The sequence below is a fragment of the Plecotus auritus genome (genome assembly GCF_963455305.1).
Source record: "Plecotus auritus genome assembly, chromosome: 2".
NCBI classification, from domain to species: Eukaryota; Metazoa; Chordata; class Mammalia; order Chiroptera; family Vespertilionidae; genus Plecotus; species Plecotus auritus.
Window position 1 is genome coordinate 28,911,758 of NC_137771.1, and position 15,702 is coordinate 28,927,459.

At 46.1% G+C, this 15,702-nt stretch overlaps 1 protein-coding gene across 6 annotated transcripts in view; it reads right to left on the bottom strand.

Moving 5' to 3' along the window:
* RNF220 (ring finger protein 220) overlaps positions 1-9,384 on the bottom strand; it is a 245,471-nt gene extending 236,087 nt beyond the window's left edge. For 2 of the 6 annotated variants that reach the window (XM_080654968.1, XM_080654970.1), the window contains exons 1-2: positions 9,167-9,378; positions 2,058-2,799 (exon numbers count right to left, since the gene is read on the bottom strand). In XM_080654968.1, coding sequence (XP_080511094.1) covers positions 2,058-2,682 — 625 coding nt within the window. In that variant the 5' untranslated portion in view covers positions 2,683-2,799; positions 9,167-9,378. Of the gene's footprint in view, positions 1-2,057; positions 2,800-2,991; positions 3,131-9,166 lie in introns of those variants that run through there. The other 4 variants (XM_080654971.1, XM_080654969.1, XM_080654972.1 and 1 more) reach the window with 4 other exon arrangements.
* Positions 9,385-15,702: the final 6,318 nt, after the last annotated feature.

A 15,702-nucleotide genomic window follows, 5' to 3' on the forward strand; every position in this document is an offset into this window, starting at 1 on the left:
ACAGTACAATTTGAAATAAAGAAGTTTCCCCACCCTTCTGATCAGAATCTCATTAATTTCAAGGTCAGAATTCCATTTCACTTTGGGAGACAGACTCATTTAATTTTTCTCCACCCAGGCGTATTCCTGTGTGAGGGATCCATCTCCATGGGGGATGGCACCACCACACAATGCAAACCAGGCAAACAGAAGAGTTATGGCTTTGACACTCGGAGGGGAATGGATATCCGCATCTATGAGTTCTGACTTGACTAACAAGCTTCCTCCTGGCTCTGGGGGTCTGACACAGGTTTGGGCTAAAAAGATAGATGGAGACAAGCTGGATATGTTAGGAGAGAAGAAAGGAATCTCGATCTGCAGATGTTACTTTGTGGCACATTTTTGAAGAGGGTTTCATTTTCAACTTGTATTTGCAGAAAAAAAGGGGGCAGAATTTGTCACACCCTAATCCAGGGCAGTTTTAGCCAGAGGTCAGATTACAGCTAGCCTTGAGCACTTGCACATTGACAAATGAAAACTAAACTGAAATAAAATTAAACAGACCAACCCAAAGCCAACCTATGTTCAGCAGGTATATCCAAAAAGCAGGATCATAACACACACATCAGCTGCACAGAAAGGGAAAAGGTGGAAGAGGAACTAAAGCAAAAGTGAGAGAGCACACGGGCAGTTGTGCTGTCACATAGCAGCCTTCTCCCTTTAGTGGGGAGGTCTCGGGCTTACAGAGGCTGACATAAAAGACACACTTGCAACATATTTCAAAACCAAAGAGCGATGGATTTACAAGGCAGGTTGATTTTATGATGACTTTTATTGAAAAGGTACGCTGGGTTTAGGCAGATGCCTTTTAGCGCAGGAAAGTTAACACAGTGCCTAATTCAAGGAGACAGCCTGAGGAAGCAGTGCCGACAGGGGAGAGAGCTGCAATGTCTCTATTACTCTCCTCGGCATCATAAAGAGAAGAGAAAAAAAATGGTATTCGTGTTGGTAGTTATAGAGAGGACGGGAGCACAAGAAATAGAGAAGCGGGGAAAGCAAACCTCAGATGTAGTTTTCTTAAGAAAACAAAATGAAGCAAAGCTTAGAACAAAGGGTTGGGTGGGAAAACACCCTCAGTTCATAAATTTTCACCAGACTTGAAGAGAACTGCTCTGTCTACCCACAGCCCAAAAGCTTTAAAACACAATTATTTTCTGATTATATTCTATTATATTATATGAGAAGATTGCAGGGTTCAGCAGTCATAGTCTACAAGTTCCAAATCAAGGTGTAGTTCCAACTATTAGTGAGTGTAGCCAGAGCCCAAAAAGGCACTTGGAGAACATGAGAAAGCTGTTCCTTAAGAAGAAATTAATAATAATTGTGAACATCAACTATGGAGCAGTCACCTGGGTCAACCATGTCTAGTCCTAAAAGTGGGCCCCATAAAAAGCATCCAGCAAACCTGTTAAATCCCAAGAGAAGTCAGCTTTCTAGCCTTGCGATTGCAAGGAAAATACAGCTGTTTGAAATGTTTTATGGTGATTGACGACACCTCTGTCCTGCTCTGAAAAATAGCCTGATATGGACAAGGGCTGAGAGTTGTGACAATAAAATCACGTGGAGTCCACTGGATGTGATACAATGGAAAAGCTAAAATATAATACTGAGATCAGAGAAACATAATGAGGACAGCAAAGAGAGGAGGGATGGATGAGTTTCTTCAGGCCCCCCAAATTCCCTTGGAACCTACACTTTCCAATGAAATGACATTCACTCCGGTACCTATATGGCACCCCTCTTCACTCCAGAGTCCCCAGGGAATAAGCTAATCATGCCCTGGAGAGAAAGGTATTGTGGAGGTCAACTTGCCTCTGGATACCTTCAGGAAAACATTTCCTACAGAACTCTCAATGCTTACTGACAGAGACAAGTAAAGGTTAGTATTCCATAGCTATGGAATGGGAAGGAACTGGCCCTTCCCACTACTAGGAACAGGAAAAAGGCCACGACCTGTTGAACACTACTGTAAGGCAGGGCTTACTGGGGGTCGGGAAGGCTCACACCAAAGTACTTACATCTGTCATTCCGGTCCTCTGGGCTAGATGAGGCTTCTCGATCCGAAATGAGGCCGGAGACAGCAAAAATCTTCTTCCCAGTGTCATCAACCTTAAGTGAACCGGGGGAACTAGATGGCAGCTGTGTCCCAAAGTCATACTCCTTGCCATCTGCATCTGAGAAGCGCAAGTGGGGAGACTCTGTGTCATGGCAGTTCTTCAGTCTCTTGGCCGGCGTAAAGGCTGACTGATAACTCTCCCTGTCCTCAGTGGAAGCAAAGGGACGGAAAGCCCCAACACCACTGTGATTCAGCATACTGATTGGAGTGCAATCTAGATTTGGGGGAGCAAACTGGGGGTGAAGATGTAGTAAAGAAGGAGGGAAATCTCGATTGGCAAAAGTGCCCGGCACCCCACCCTGCCGATGGTACATCGAGGCAAAGGTGTAGGAACCGTTGGTGAATGGAATGTGCACGTCCTTGTCTACTGAGACAGGTACACCAAAGGGTCGTGGCTGCTGACAAGGGATGGAAGCATCGCGGCTGGCCTCAGCTGTGGACGCCAGGACCATCAGCGCTGGGGATGCCAGCGGGTTGGGGAGGTAGGATGAGTTCTCCATCTTGAAGGCTGCCCGGTGTAAGTCCATTGGAGTTTCTTTTGATGGCCCGCGTCACACAAGAAGCAGTCTTCCCTGGGAGGGAGGCTGAGGGGCACCTTGGGTCAGGGCAGGGAACGTTACTGGGGAATCATCCCCTTCTAAGACCTGCAGAAACAGCAAAGAGAAAAAAAGAGGAGGGAGAAAGATTAGGGGGAGGAAAAAAGAGGAAACCCCAAGTGATCGAAACACCATCCTTCTGGCTTATAGATGCTCGGGCAAGAGACACCACAGGCTTTAGGAGCCAGTGGGCAGCAGCATCAGACCATTTTCATTCAGGAAAATCAATAGACAACTTACTGTGATGTACGCGTAGCTGACTTTGGTCCCTACACGTTCCGGGTGAAATGCGCCTGAGCCCAGCAAAGGAAAAAAAATCATAAAACCTCCACATACACTATTCCCTGAGCAAATGAGCTTTGGAAGACCAAGTCACCCAGTAGATTAGGTGGGGTCTATATTTTAAAGGGCTTCCACCTGCATACGCCACTCATGGCAGGCCTGATGTTCAGACAGAGACCAGGATCCACCTCTATGACCCTCCCCGCCCCCCATGTATGAGTCCTCTCTTCATCTCCCCTAACAACGCCCTGATAATGAAAAATCCCTAAATCAAGCACATCCAGACCATGAACATCTGTACATGTTAGGTGGTACAAATTGTACGTGTGGATAAATCACACACATTGGCACATGCATAAACACATATCTTCATGTATCATCTAAGACTGTTTCTAGAAAGAAGTGCTGTGTGAACCAATAACAGCAACATTATTGTTGCTGCATACCCCTCCCTCCCTAATCACACAGACTTTCTCTTTTCTGAGAAGGAACAAAACCTTCATCAATAAAATGCCTGGCGTCTCTGACAATATTTAAAAACATAATGGGTGCCTTTGGCATATGTTCTTTAGCAGCGTCTGTCTTCCAGGGGCAGCAAAGAACGGATCGGTAATTTTAGTTACTAATGCACTCACTCTTAAGTAGGTCTGTAAACTGCTTTGAATTTGCCATTAACATTTAAAGGAAAATGTTAACAAAATTTCTGACTTATTTTGCTCTGCTAGTTGGCCTAGTCAGAGTTGATGTCCAATGAAGGCCTCTGGAACAAATTGGAGTTCGAGGAGACTTCTTTCAATTTCTCTTTTAAATTTAGGTTGTACATTTTCACAGCCACTGATTCCATTTCAAAATTTATCTTTAGTGGGAAGTGGGAGAAGGATTATATATCAAAAGTCTGAGTAACACAAGATGAATAGTAGGACTTATTCAAATACATACACTAAAAACTTAAGTGAAACTCAAAGTGTAACCAAAAATAATCATCTGCTACAAGTTATAACCTTTAAATATTGAGTCATGTCTCAAATAAAATTTACCCCCTCCCTTAAAAAAAAACAACACCTAGATAATGGAGTATCTATCGTTGGTACTCCCCCAAGTAGAGAAACCTTAGATAAACTGTAGATGAATCCTCCTGGCTTAATGCAGTGCAAAGAGAGTATTTCCTTCTCCCATCCTGTAGTAGACATGTCAATGACTGTTATTAATTGGGAAGATGAGTGCACACCATCAGACTGCTTCCTCATTTGGCATCTTTCCTTATAGACATCATTGCTAAATTACCAGATTATGTATCTCACATTAACGGATTTTTCTCTCCTCCAAATTTTAAATAACTTTCCTGTCAAGTTATAGCAGTGCAGGGAATGATCTGCCAAGGACAGCCAGTTAGCCTGACAAGTCTGGGAATCCTGTTCTTGGCTGTTTTCAAGTCCGACTGATAGCCATGCAACATGGATGCTCTCAAAGTGGGTCTAGGGCTGTTCCAAGGGTTCTAACCAGTTTTTCATAACAGATATAACTACTTGTCCATCAACAAGCAATATGATATGAGGCAAGCTGGAGAAAAGGGCAAACTTAATACTCTGGGGGTGAGGGGGTAAATGTTTCTCCCCCAAAATAGCCAATCACCCAGAGGATTTGCTTTCTATTTTTACTTCCTGGATCACCTCATTATGTTAAATGAGTTTCATAAATTAGTAATCTGGCGACAGCACCGGACACTCCAACAGAACACGGTGAATCACTCAAACCTGGTTATTCATTTGAAACTTCATTATGCTGAAAATAAATCAACAATATTTGTTCAGGCCACATCTCCTTTACTCCACTGTGTGGGTGCTGGTCTCTGTTGGGGGAGGGGGAGTGTTTTTCTTTTCCTTTTTCTTTCTTACCCCCTCCTCACATTAGCAACTTGTACAGATGAGGCTTCAGCAGACCACAGTCATTATGAAAATCTATAGTTAATACACTCCCAATGTCAAAATGTCATGGGTTTAAACACAGAACCCAAAATAAGAAAACTAACTGACCCTCTTAATTAAAAAAATATGGATTGTAAGATAATCAGCTTGATGGAGCATTTGGGTGACTGTAAAGAACCGGGCAAAGGGAAAGTAAGTAACTGTTACTTTTCTGCCTCTATGCTGATTTTTTTTAATTTAGCACTTCGTGCAAATCCAGATTAAAATAACTCCAGCTATTGATCCGAGCAGTGGAATTGACATTAATTTTAGTTCACTTCTCACTTTGCAAAGGGATCAATAGGAAGTAATAACAGCTGACATCCCTGCTGAAAGGAGGAGAAAGAAGGGCTGAAGACAGAAATCGAAAAGCAACCAAATAAATCATCAGCTACTTTTCCACGGCATCAGACAAACTCCAAACAGATTGCAAAAAGTCTTTGTTGAATTAACTAAACAAGGAGGAGGGATCAATCCACAAAGCTAAATGAATTGTCTGGCAGGCAGTGAGGATGGACGGAGGGACCAACAAATATTGAGTTTTAAAAATTTCAAATCCTTGACGTGATGGGTTTGGTTCAGGTCTGTATAAGTGTGGGGAGTTCGTTTGTTTGTTAAATCACACACCCGACCCTGGTTTAAAGTGATTACAAAACGCCAACTAACTGAATAATTAGTGAGATCATTAATTGCGTGGTTCAACATGCCAGAACCAAGACAAACGAAACGAAGAAGCTGGCTTTCAGAACGTGGAAATGTCTGTGTCTGGACTGATGCACAGGGCTCCCCGCTCTCCTGAACGAGCAAGTCACTTTCGCACAGAAAAACCGAAAGCCAGAGACAGCGTCTCAGAGTGGACAGTTTCCCACCCCAGCCTCTGACCATTCCTGTCCAGGATCTGGGCTTCTTGACCGGAGCTGGTTATGGGTGTAGAAGGAAGCCACGCTGCTGCTGCTGCTGCTGCTGCTAGCCAAACCCACTTGCAAATGACTGCCACAAAGAAAGCTGCAAAGCCGATCCGGAGCCGAGCTCTGAATGCCCACCAAACTATGATTCTGCTAGCAATTACAATGCACACACAACACTCCTCTGCTTACTACAACAGGTGACATTTCTGTGGTCTCTGAACCGGTTCCAAAAGCCAGGAATGAAAATAATAGAACAAATTAAACGATATTTTTTCCTTTGCATAAATAAACTTTTAAAAATTAACAGGCAACTTAAAAAGCAAAGAACAATGGGAAATGGGGCCAGAGTAGTGGGGGGTTGTGAAAAACTCAGAAAAGAATTTTTTTTAAGTTCACAGATTTCTTCTCTAGAAGAGAATTCCCGCACACCAAATGCCCACGGGGTATCTGGAAACACCACTCCAACAGAAATTTTACCACCATATGCAAGGAAGCATAAGGCTAGCACGGTTCCTGAGCTGGGGCCAAAGCCTGCGAATCAGACGTGGCCAGGTGTCGGTCCCAGATTTGGACCCCGACCCAGATCTGACTTGGCTAACGAGTGCGAATCCGAGACAGCCCAGCCTGTCTAGAGTGCGGGGCTGCGGGGCTGCGGGCTCAGCGAGCTGTGCAGAATTCAGCCAGTAAGAGTCTGAACCGGGAAAAAGCAACTCATTTAGGAAAAACGGAGGAAGAAGAGGTGAAGGCGAAACCTGCATCAACTTCGGACCAACGCAAAGCCGAGGCCGCCACTCCTTGGCCGGACCTCTCCTACCAGCTCTCGGTTGCCTTTCTTTGCACAAAGAATACTTTGGGTCCCAACCAGCTCCTCCCGAAACAATCTGCTTGTAACTTTGGGGAACGAGGGCGCCGGCCGGCGAAGAACGGATAAGTGCGAGGGGCCCGGGTCCGCAGCCGGACAGGGCTCACGGGGCAGAGGCTCGTAGGAAGCTGCCTGCGATCAAAGTCCAAGCACCTTGTGCCCCAGAACAGCCCCGCCCCGCGGGTCACCCGGGTCCCGTCGCGGCGCGCCTCCGCTTCGCCGGGCAGCCGCAGGGCTCCTAGAAACGCGTCTCCTGAAAAGCGGGCCAGCGCGGGGAAGCCGGGCCCTCCCGTTCCGGGACTGCGGGCCTAGAGTGCGGGAGGGAAGGCACTGCCTTTCGCGCCGCGGCGGCCCAGCTGCCTCTCGCTAAACAGGTGTGATTCCCCGCTCGCTCGGTGCCCGGCCGCGGCCCCGTGGGTCACTAGGGGCGCGGCGCCGCCCTGCCCTCGGCCTTCCCTACCTCGCCCCGGAGCGCAGCCAGCGAACAAACGCCACTTTTGCAGGATTCCCGCGGGCCGGGAGGGAAGGGAACGGAAGACAGCCGCTTCGCTTTTCCTCGACGCTCTTTCTACCTTTCCCCCCCTCGGCTCATTTTCCATTCTCAGGAAGAACCCCCGAGACAGGCAGAGGGAGGCCGGACACCCCGGGCCGGCCCGCTCCCTCCATTCTGACCTGCCGCTTCCTCACCGCCCGTCCTTGTTTTCCTTTATTTTCCCTTCTTACTCCTCTGCCCCTCTCAAGCCAAGTCCGGAACCGAGGCGAGAGGCGAGGTGTGGCCGGTGGGCATCGAGGGCAGAGAGCGCCCAAGTCTTCCCTCTCAGCGGCTGCCGGGGCAGGGAGGCGACCCAGGCCAGAGACCCGGGCCGGTCGGGCCAGGCAGGGCAAAGCCCCACACCCAGCGCCCCCGCCCCAACCCTCCTCCCGGTTCGACGCGCGTCCAGCTCAGGGCCTGGGCCCTGGTGCTCTCCTGGAGCCGCGAGCCGCGGCTGGGGCCCGAGAAAGCCCCGCGTTCTCAACGGGAAGAAAGGGCTCTTTCTCTGCCTCCCAGAAGCCCGAGCCCCCACTACTTCGGGGCTCCTGCGCGCCCTCGCCGGCCGGGGTCCACTCGGGCCTCGAGCTCTGGGAGCGGTGGACAGAGCGGGCTTCCCCTCGGATGGCCGGCCTCACCGCCGTGGGCGGCCTCGCCCGGGGGGCCACACGGAAGCTCTCCGCCCAAGTTTGTGTGCCCTGGAAGAAAAGGCTTTCCCTTACAATGCACAAAGGCGAAACGCTCAGGCCGAGCCCTGAAAAGCCCGGGTTGGGGAGGGGGGTGGCTGGAGGCTTGGGAGCGCGGTGGCGGGGCGGCTCCGGGCGGAGAAGGTCGCTCGGCCAGGCTGACGAGCGGGGCGCGGATGGCTGCAGTACCGCAGCGACCAACGTGTTCGCTGAAAAGTTTTGTTCTCAAGTCGGAGGAAGAGAAATTGTTACTCAGTTTAAGGCAGGTAAATCTATGCTAAAAATAAAGCCACAAAAAGAGCAACGTGCCGCTGTCTATATGGTGGTCCTCCCAGCCTGCTCCGCAGAGTCGCCGGGAGAGTAGTCCCAGCCCCGAAAATCCCGGGAGACCCCCTACGGGTCGGGCTGCTCTCAGGCCAGGCGGGTCCAACCGAGCGGAGCGGAGAGTTTACCGGTGGCATTAGAAGGGTCCACCTCTGTGCCAGCACCTGCCTCCTTCCAGCCCGCAGCGGCTCCCCATCCCACTCTCCTCCCTCCACGCCCCCGCTAAGAAAGTAAGCCCAGCACCCGGAGGCCCAAGGTTCCCAGTTTCTCTTCGGGTACCCCACCGGGCCAGTAGTGCGTTGTGCGGGGGCGGTCGGGGTCCTTTCTCATTCGGATCGCCCCTTCCCCATCCCGCGGCTTCAGGCTCCCCACCGAGTATCACCCGGTCCCGGCCCCGCCGGAAATCACCGCGGGATAGACCGGAGAGCCCGGTGAGAGGGCATTCTCGAGACGGACCCAAACAAAGTGGGGATGGGGCTTATTAAAAGATGGAGAAAAAAAAGTCCTGCTCCCTTCCCTAGCTGTCCCCTCACCCTCCCTACTTGTCCAATTCCCGCGTCTGGTCCCTCCCCCTCGCGCCCCCCAAATAAAACACATTAAGGAAAACTCAAGACGGAAAGTTTGAGCGAGGCAGCGCACGGAGCGCGCAGGGCACAGATGCTGGGAGGCTCCGTGGCGAAGATCTAAGACGCACCAGTCCAGGTCCCAGCCCCTGCTCCTGTCGAGGGGAGCCGCCCGAATCCCTAGGAAACGGACCCGGAAAGTTAGCCAGGTTCCTGAGCAGCCCGGCGGCCCTCGCACCCACCCCTCTGGGGTGTGCACACACACCCACATACCCCTTTCTGTTTCTCCATACTTGCCGTGTAAATTCCTTGAGAGAATGGTCGCACTTTTCAGGACACGGAGGGAAGGAGGCGGTGAGTGTGGTGCATGAAAAGTCCCGGGTGCGCAGGGCCGGCGGAGGCAGCGGCGGCGGTGGCGGCGGCAGCGGCAGCAGCAGCAGGCGGCTGGCCCCGGGTCTGTGTTCGCGAGCTGCCTGGGATTGCATGTACAGATTAAGAGACTCGGTTGGTGTGAGAGAAGGAGCAGTGCTGCCTCTCAGCGCTGGCTCTAATCAGTGAATGAGCCTCCACTCTCCCAGGGACTCGGAGACACACACACACTCACGGGCGCACGCACACATTCTCTCACACTCACACACATACAGGCACTCTGAGCACTGAATACATTAGGGCACTAAGGGACTCTGGGAAATGGAGTCCAGACCCAGGGCACTCCTGGAGAACAAACCTGCTGGCCCTCACCGAAGAGGTCCAGTCTTGGAGTGGAGAGATACTGTAAACGGAAGAGAGCTCTTGCTTTTGTTCACAGCCCCTACTCCCCCCCACCCCCCAATAAAGATCTACAGTAAATGAATGGTATCTTGATCTTCTTGCTTTCTTGATCCAAATGTGACCAAGAGTAGATGGGTTAAATATTTAAGACTGACACCCACTGCAGCTAAATGACCCTCAAATCCTGGCTCCCTCATAAACTATGCCTTTCCCCCCCAGAAAAATCTTACTTCCTGAATGCTTCTCTGGGTCTTTGCCTATAGTAATAAGGTAATAAATGAATATAAATACAACTAATACTTTTAGAAGGGATAGAGAGGACCTAGTTGAGCACTCAGGTTTGAGCATTAACATTTTTATTGGTGTTTATATTTATAGTTCGTTCTTTTCAAATCATTTTATGTCATCATTTAATTCACCACATACAGAAGACAAATAGGGGAAATGGATGGAGAACTAATATCCCCCCAGTGCCTCCTAGGAGCTGGGTTTCAGGACTAAATGCCCTTACATAATCTCATTTAATCTTCAGATTAATTCTGGAGATAATATTATCACTATTTTATATCTAGAAGAGGAAACTGAGGTTGAAAGCGTTTTGTAATTTGCCCATGGGAACCTGATTAAAAAGTCTAGACTAGCAGGTAGTTCTAGCTCTGAAAGCAAAGCCCAACCAAAATCTAATCCTGGTTTTAAAAATCATTCCCTTCTTCTGTGGTTCAGTTTCTGTAATTACAGATTTCTCATCTAGAAAAAAACAGGGATGGAGAGTGGGGAGGGTAGTATGTACTGATAATCCACCCTGGAAAGAACCACATGGGATTACAAATTGTCGGTCTGAAAACACAGAGCCCTTGAACTCTCATTCTTGCTATTATTTCATGGTCCTCTTTTCTTATGTTTAACATCAGGTAGCATCTAATAATTATGTATGGTTATGTTTACATGTGTTGTTTGTATTTTAAAATTTTAGTTACCAACTCTTGTAAGTAAATGGTTAATTTGACCAACCTAGAGGTTTTTGTCATTTCTGTCTCTGTAATTCATTGGATCAGGGTTATTTGTTCAGAAACCTCTAAGTTTTTAACCATGTTTAGTCACTCATTCATACAGTAGCTTTTCTTGGTTGAAGCACTACTCTTCTCACTAGATTATTCTCTCCTGCTGGGTTGTAAACTTCATGAGGGCAAGAACCACGTTTGCTTTATTCATCATTATTCCTCAACATCTAACAGTGTCGATCTTAGGTGAATAAATAAATGAGGATATAAAAGTAAAATGAACGGCCCAACCGGCATGGCTCAGTGATTGAGCGTCAACCTGTAAGCCAGAAGGTCACAGTTTGATTCCCCGTCAGGGCACATGTCTGGGCTTCAGGGTCCATCCCCAGTGGGGGGCAAGCAGGAGGTGGCCAATCAATGATTCTCTCTCATCATTGATGCTTCTATCTCTCTCTCTGCCTCTCCCTTCCTCTCTGAAATCAATAATTTAAAAAAAGTATATTTTCAAAAAGTAAAATGAACAAATAAAATTTCTGCCCCCAAAGAGCTCACCATCTAGTAGAAAAGACCAGAGTTAGAAAACAATTTGATGACTGCTATCATTTAGCGTGACCATGTTGTTCATTGGTCTGAGACAAGCTTGACAGTGAAAAGAAGCACTATTAATAATTACGCTGGAGTGGCAGGTGTGAAGAAGGAACATCCTGAGCAAAGAAGGTTGACTAGTCACTCTAGCTAGGTAATGTGTTTCATTCATTCATTTAACAAGAATTTATTGATAACTCTCTTGTATGGTGTGTTAAAGGAACTAAGCCACTTGATTTCCCTAGAAATGAAAGTATGAGGCACTGAGTAGCAAGACATAGTTAGAAGTGGGGCAAATCACAAAAGGCTATGTATACTAAGCTAAGGAAAGTGGACTTTAGCCTATAGATGATGAGAAATCCGTTGAGGGTTTCTCAGGGGTGTGACATGGTAGGATTTCTGTTTTAAAAATAGCACTAGTTACTGGGTAAGTAGGGTGGAGTTTAGGCAGGAGGCAGGGAGAATACCGGTAGTTAAGAAGTCAGTTGAGATATGGTAGAGCCTAATCCAAGGTACTGGGGCAGTGGGCATGAAAAAGAGGGGACACATTACAGTGAGATTTAAAATGTGGAATCAACAGGAATTAGCTCCTTATTATGGCAGATGAAGGCAGAAGGGAGACTCTATGTAAATCCTAAATAGGATTTTATTATTTATAGGGACAAGATGCTGTCAGTACTTTAATGTTCATTCGTAGTAAAAGGCTTCCTCAGACCAGCTTATAGAGTTCCCATAAATCCAGTGGACACCTCACAGGTAGACGATATAGTAAGAAACCCTATGTCAATCATCAAGCCAAATATTTTTAACTGTTACTATATGCAACAGTCTGCATTATGATGCAAGCACTTAGGAATTGGAAAAAATAATCACTGTCTATAAAAATAATCTAAATGAAAAATTAAGTGCAATCCCCCACAAAACCATAGCAAAAATTATATAATGCAAAATTGAATATGTAATACCTCACTAATTCATAGGTCATGTGTCCAGCAACAACCTCAGCTATCCAAAACACAGTGAACCAGGAAATAAGCAAACAGAGTCCCAGAATAGCCAAAATAAACATTACAAAGTCCATGAACTAAAGTTAACACATTTTACTCCTAGGAGAATTCTTTAAACCTTCATTCAGAGCCGATTTACTCTTTCTTAGGTACAATTCTAATAAGCTTGATTATTTGGCTTTCCCATTCACAGCTGATTAAGATTGTCAAATTAAAAGGGGGCAGCCATTAAAAAGAATGACATAGACTTGGATGTACTTACATGCAAGGATACCTATAGGATATTGTCGAGTGAGAAGAAAGCAAGTCATATAATAGTATGCATAGCATGATTTGATATTAGTATACCCACAAGTAGACACACACATTGACAGAAAATGACCTGAAGGAATATAAACTAAACTGATAACAATGGCTATGCCTAGAGAGTGAGGGTGTGGATGTGGGTGAGTGTTGGGGTAGGAAGCCAGGAATGAAGGGAGGACTTTGATTTTTTCACTTCAAATGCTTCTGTTTGTGTTTCAATGAACATATATTAGTTTTGTAATTTTTATATCCATTTAAAGGCATATAAAAGGAGCAAAGGACAGTGTCTTAGAGCAAACACATAGACAGCAAGAAGTGGTGATCAAAATATAAGAAGTGAGCACAAGAACTCAAACCAGGTCATAGAGTTACTTTGTGTGGAGTTAAAAAACCCGATTCCATCAGTGGTGACAGGGGGTGTCACAAATTCCAAACCCGATGCTTTCAGGGATAAGTCATCAAGTAACACATTATGTTTAGTATAGTTTACTTATGAGAGCAAGCGTGTATAAACATGGAAAAATAGATTCCCACCAAAAGCAGATTTTGATACTTTAAGAAGTAAATTTCAGTTGTCTGGAAAATATGCTTTTGTGGAACACATCATTCCCTGAAGATGAGAAGTAAAGGAGATAGTACTTTCTGTAAGAACAGAGGGCATGCAGAGTAAGGAATGGCCCATAAATTCAACATTCAACAAACATCTATTGAGTGTCTATCAAGTGCTAGCCACCAAGGACACAGAGATAAGTTTAAGAATAGTCCCTGTCCTAAAGAAGCTTACAGTCCAGCAGCAGAGACAGGCAAGGAAACAGTGAGCAGAGCTGTACAATGCGAGCAGTGCTGCAGTGGGAAATCCGAGTAAAGGGTGGTGGAAACACAAAATGGGGAGGTGCCTTCAAAGCTATTAGGAAAGGAGGCAGAGACATGAGTGGTGTTCAAAAATTAACTGTTATGGGAAGACATTTAAACTGTGTAAAAATGACTGTTATGGCCTGACACTTAGGTTGGGCTTTGAAGGGTAAGTAGAGTTTACCTTGGGAGGAAGGTGGGAAGAGCACTCCAGGATGAGGAAATGCCACATGCTAAGGCACAGAGACATCAACGTTCTTGGCACATTCAGATCGTGCATTTCAAACTTTTCCACAAGAAAGAGGTGGTGGCAGATGATGCTAAGGGCGAGCCTGAAATAACTTGCCACTAGCTTGGAATGTATCCATTTTTATCTAGGAAAAAAAATCAATGGAAAATTTGCCTTCAACTCCACAAATACTGTATATTATACTTTAATATAAAATGATGTTTTGAATTATTTTTCATCTGGTAAAACTGATGCTCCAGAAAGTATTTATCCAGTACTTTCTCATATCCCATCTGTAAAGTTAAAAAAATCCAGGGATTGCCGAAACCGGTTTGGCTCAGTGGATAGAGCGTCGGCCTGCGGACTGAAAGGTCCTGGGTTCGATTCCGGTCAAGGGCATGTACCTTGGTTGCGGGCACATCCTCAGTGGGAGGTGTGCAGGAGGCAGCTGATCGATGTTTCTCTCTCATCGATGTTTCTGGCTCTCTATCCCTCTCCCTTCCTCTCTGTAAAATATCAATAAAATATATTAAAAAAAAAATCCAGGGATTCTTGTTTCTAATTTGAAAAACAAAGGTATAGGAGATATAAGGGTACACTGGAAAAGTAGACCAAGGGGCTGTGAAGGGTGTTGTTTGTAAAAAACTAGAAATTCCATTGTCTAGCTAACTCCTATTCCTACTTCAAGACTCTTCCAGAAAGCTGTGCTGCCCACCTGTCTCCTCGTCTCCTCTTCTCCTCAACTCTTGTTATCATAGCATCCCATGCCTTTACTATCCACATTATGCTAGATTTACTGCATTAAGTTTTCTAGCTCCTCCAATAGACTTTGACCTAGCACAATAGACACTGGTCTCTGTTGGACTAAATTGATTTAAATTTAAGGATAAGACTCAAGAAGGATTACCAGACTTCCCAAGACAGGACAAGGTGCTCCTGTGTATACTCCTACAGAATTATGTGCTTACCTGTCAAAGCTAGTATTATACACTGAAACAGTCTGCTTACTTGTCTGTCTGTGGGTCTTCGGGGTATAGACTTTATTATTTTTTTATATATATTTTGATTTTTTTATAGAGAGGAAAGGAGAGGGATAGAGAGTTAGAAATATCGATGAGAGAGAAACATCGATCAGCTGCCTCCTGCACACCCCCTACTGGGGATGTGCCCGCAACCAAGGTACATGCCCTTGACCGGAATCGAACCTGGGACCCTTCAGTCTGCAGACCGATGCTCTATCCACTGAGCCAAACCAGTTAGGGCTCGGGGTGTAGACTTTAGGTTTCTTTTTTTCTAATTAGCAATCATCCCGCTTTGGATGAATCTCATTGGCTAGGATACTGCCACTGTGCAAAGCTAGACTCTAGGCTTCTTGAAGGGAGGAACTGTTTCCTCAGCATTGCATCCCAAACACTTAACACTAGCCTGAAACACTTCAGTAGGTGATGGATGAATTTGTAGAACAAATGACCGAGTAGCCATTAAAAATTCTTAAGACAGGAATGACATGATCAGATCAGTGTTTAGAAATATCTTTGGAGGCAATTTTAAATGTAGACTGGAGAGGGATAAGACTGGAGATAAATAAATTAGGTGGGGGGAAACTGGAAAAGAAACATTATGACATATTGGTAAAAGACTGTCTTTTCTTAATAAATGTCTTTTTAGTTGGCTAATTTGATCAGATGTTTGTGTTTCTTTTACAAGGCTTATCTCTTTATTCTCGCAGAATTCCTTAACGGAGGATATTCAGTTACCTCGTTCAGGAAGCCTTCCCTGACCCCAACCCCCATCAAGCTGGTGCCTTCATGTACGTCTGGAGGTCATTGAGGGCAACGACTACGTCTTATTCATCTTAGTATCTCCAATGCCTAGGACATGCCTGCTCAATAAATGTTTGCTGAATGAATGAACACATAAATTGATCTATTAGTATACTGTACTCAGGCTCCGACCAAGACACAGAGGACCTAATGATCCCCAGTGTGCAGGTTTCTGGATACAGGAAACAGAACAAATAAAGCAAGACTGGATATGGAGGTACACCTATTCCACAGGTAACACAGGGTAAATTTCTCATTC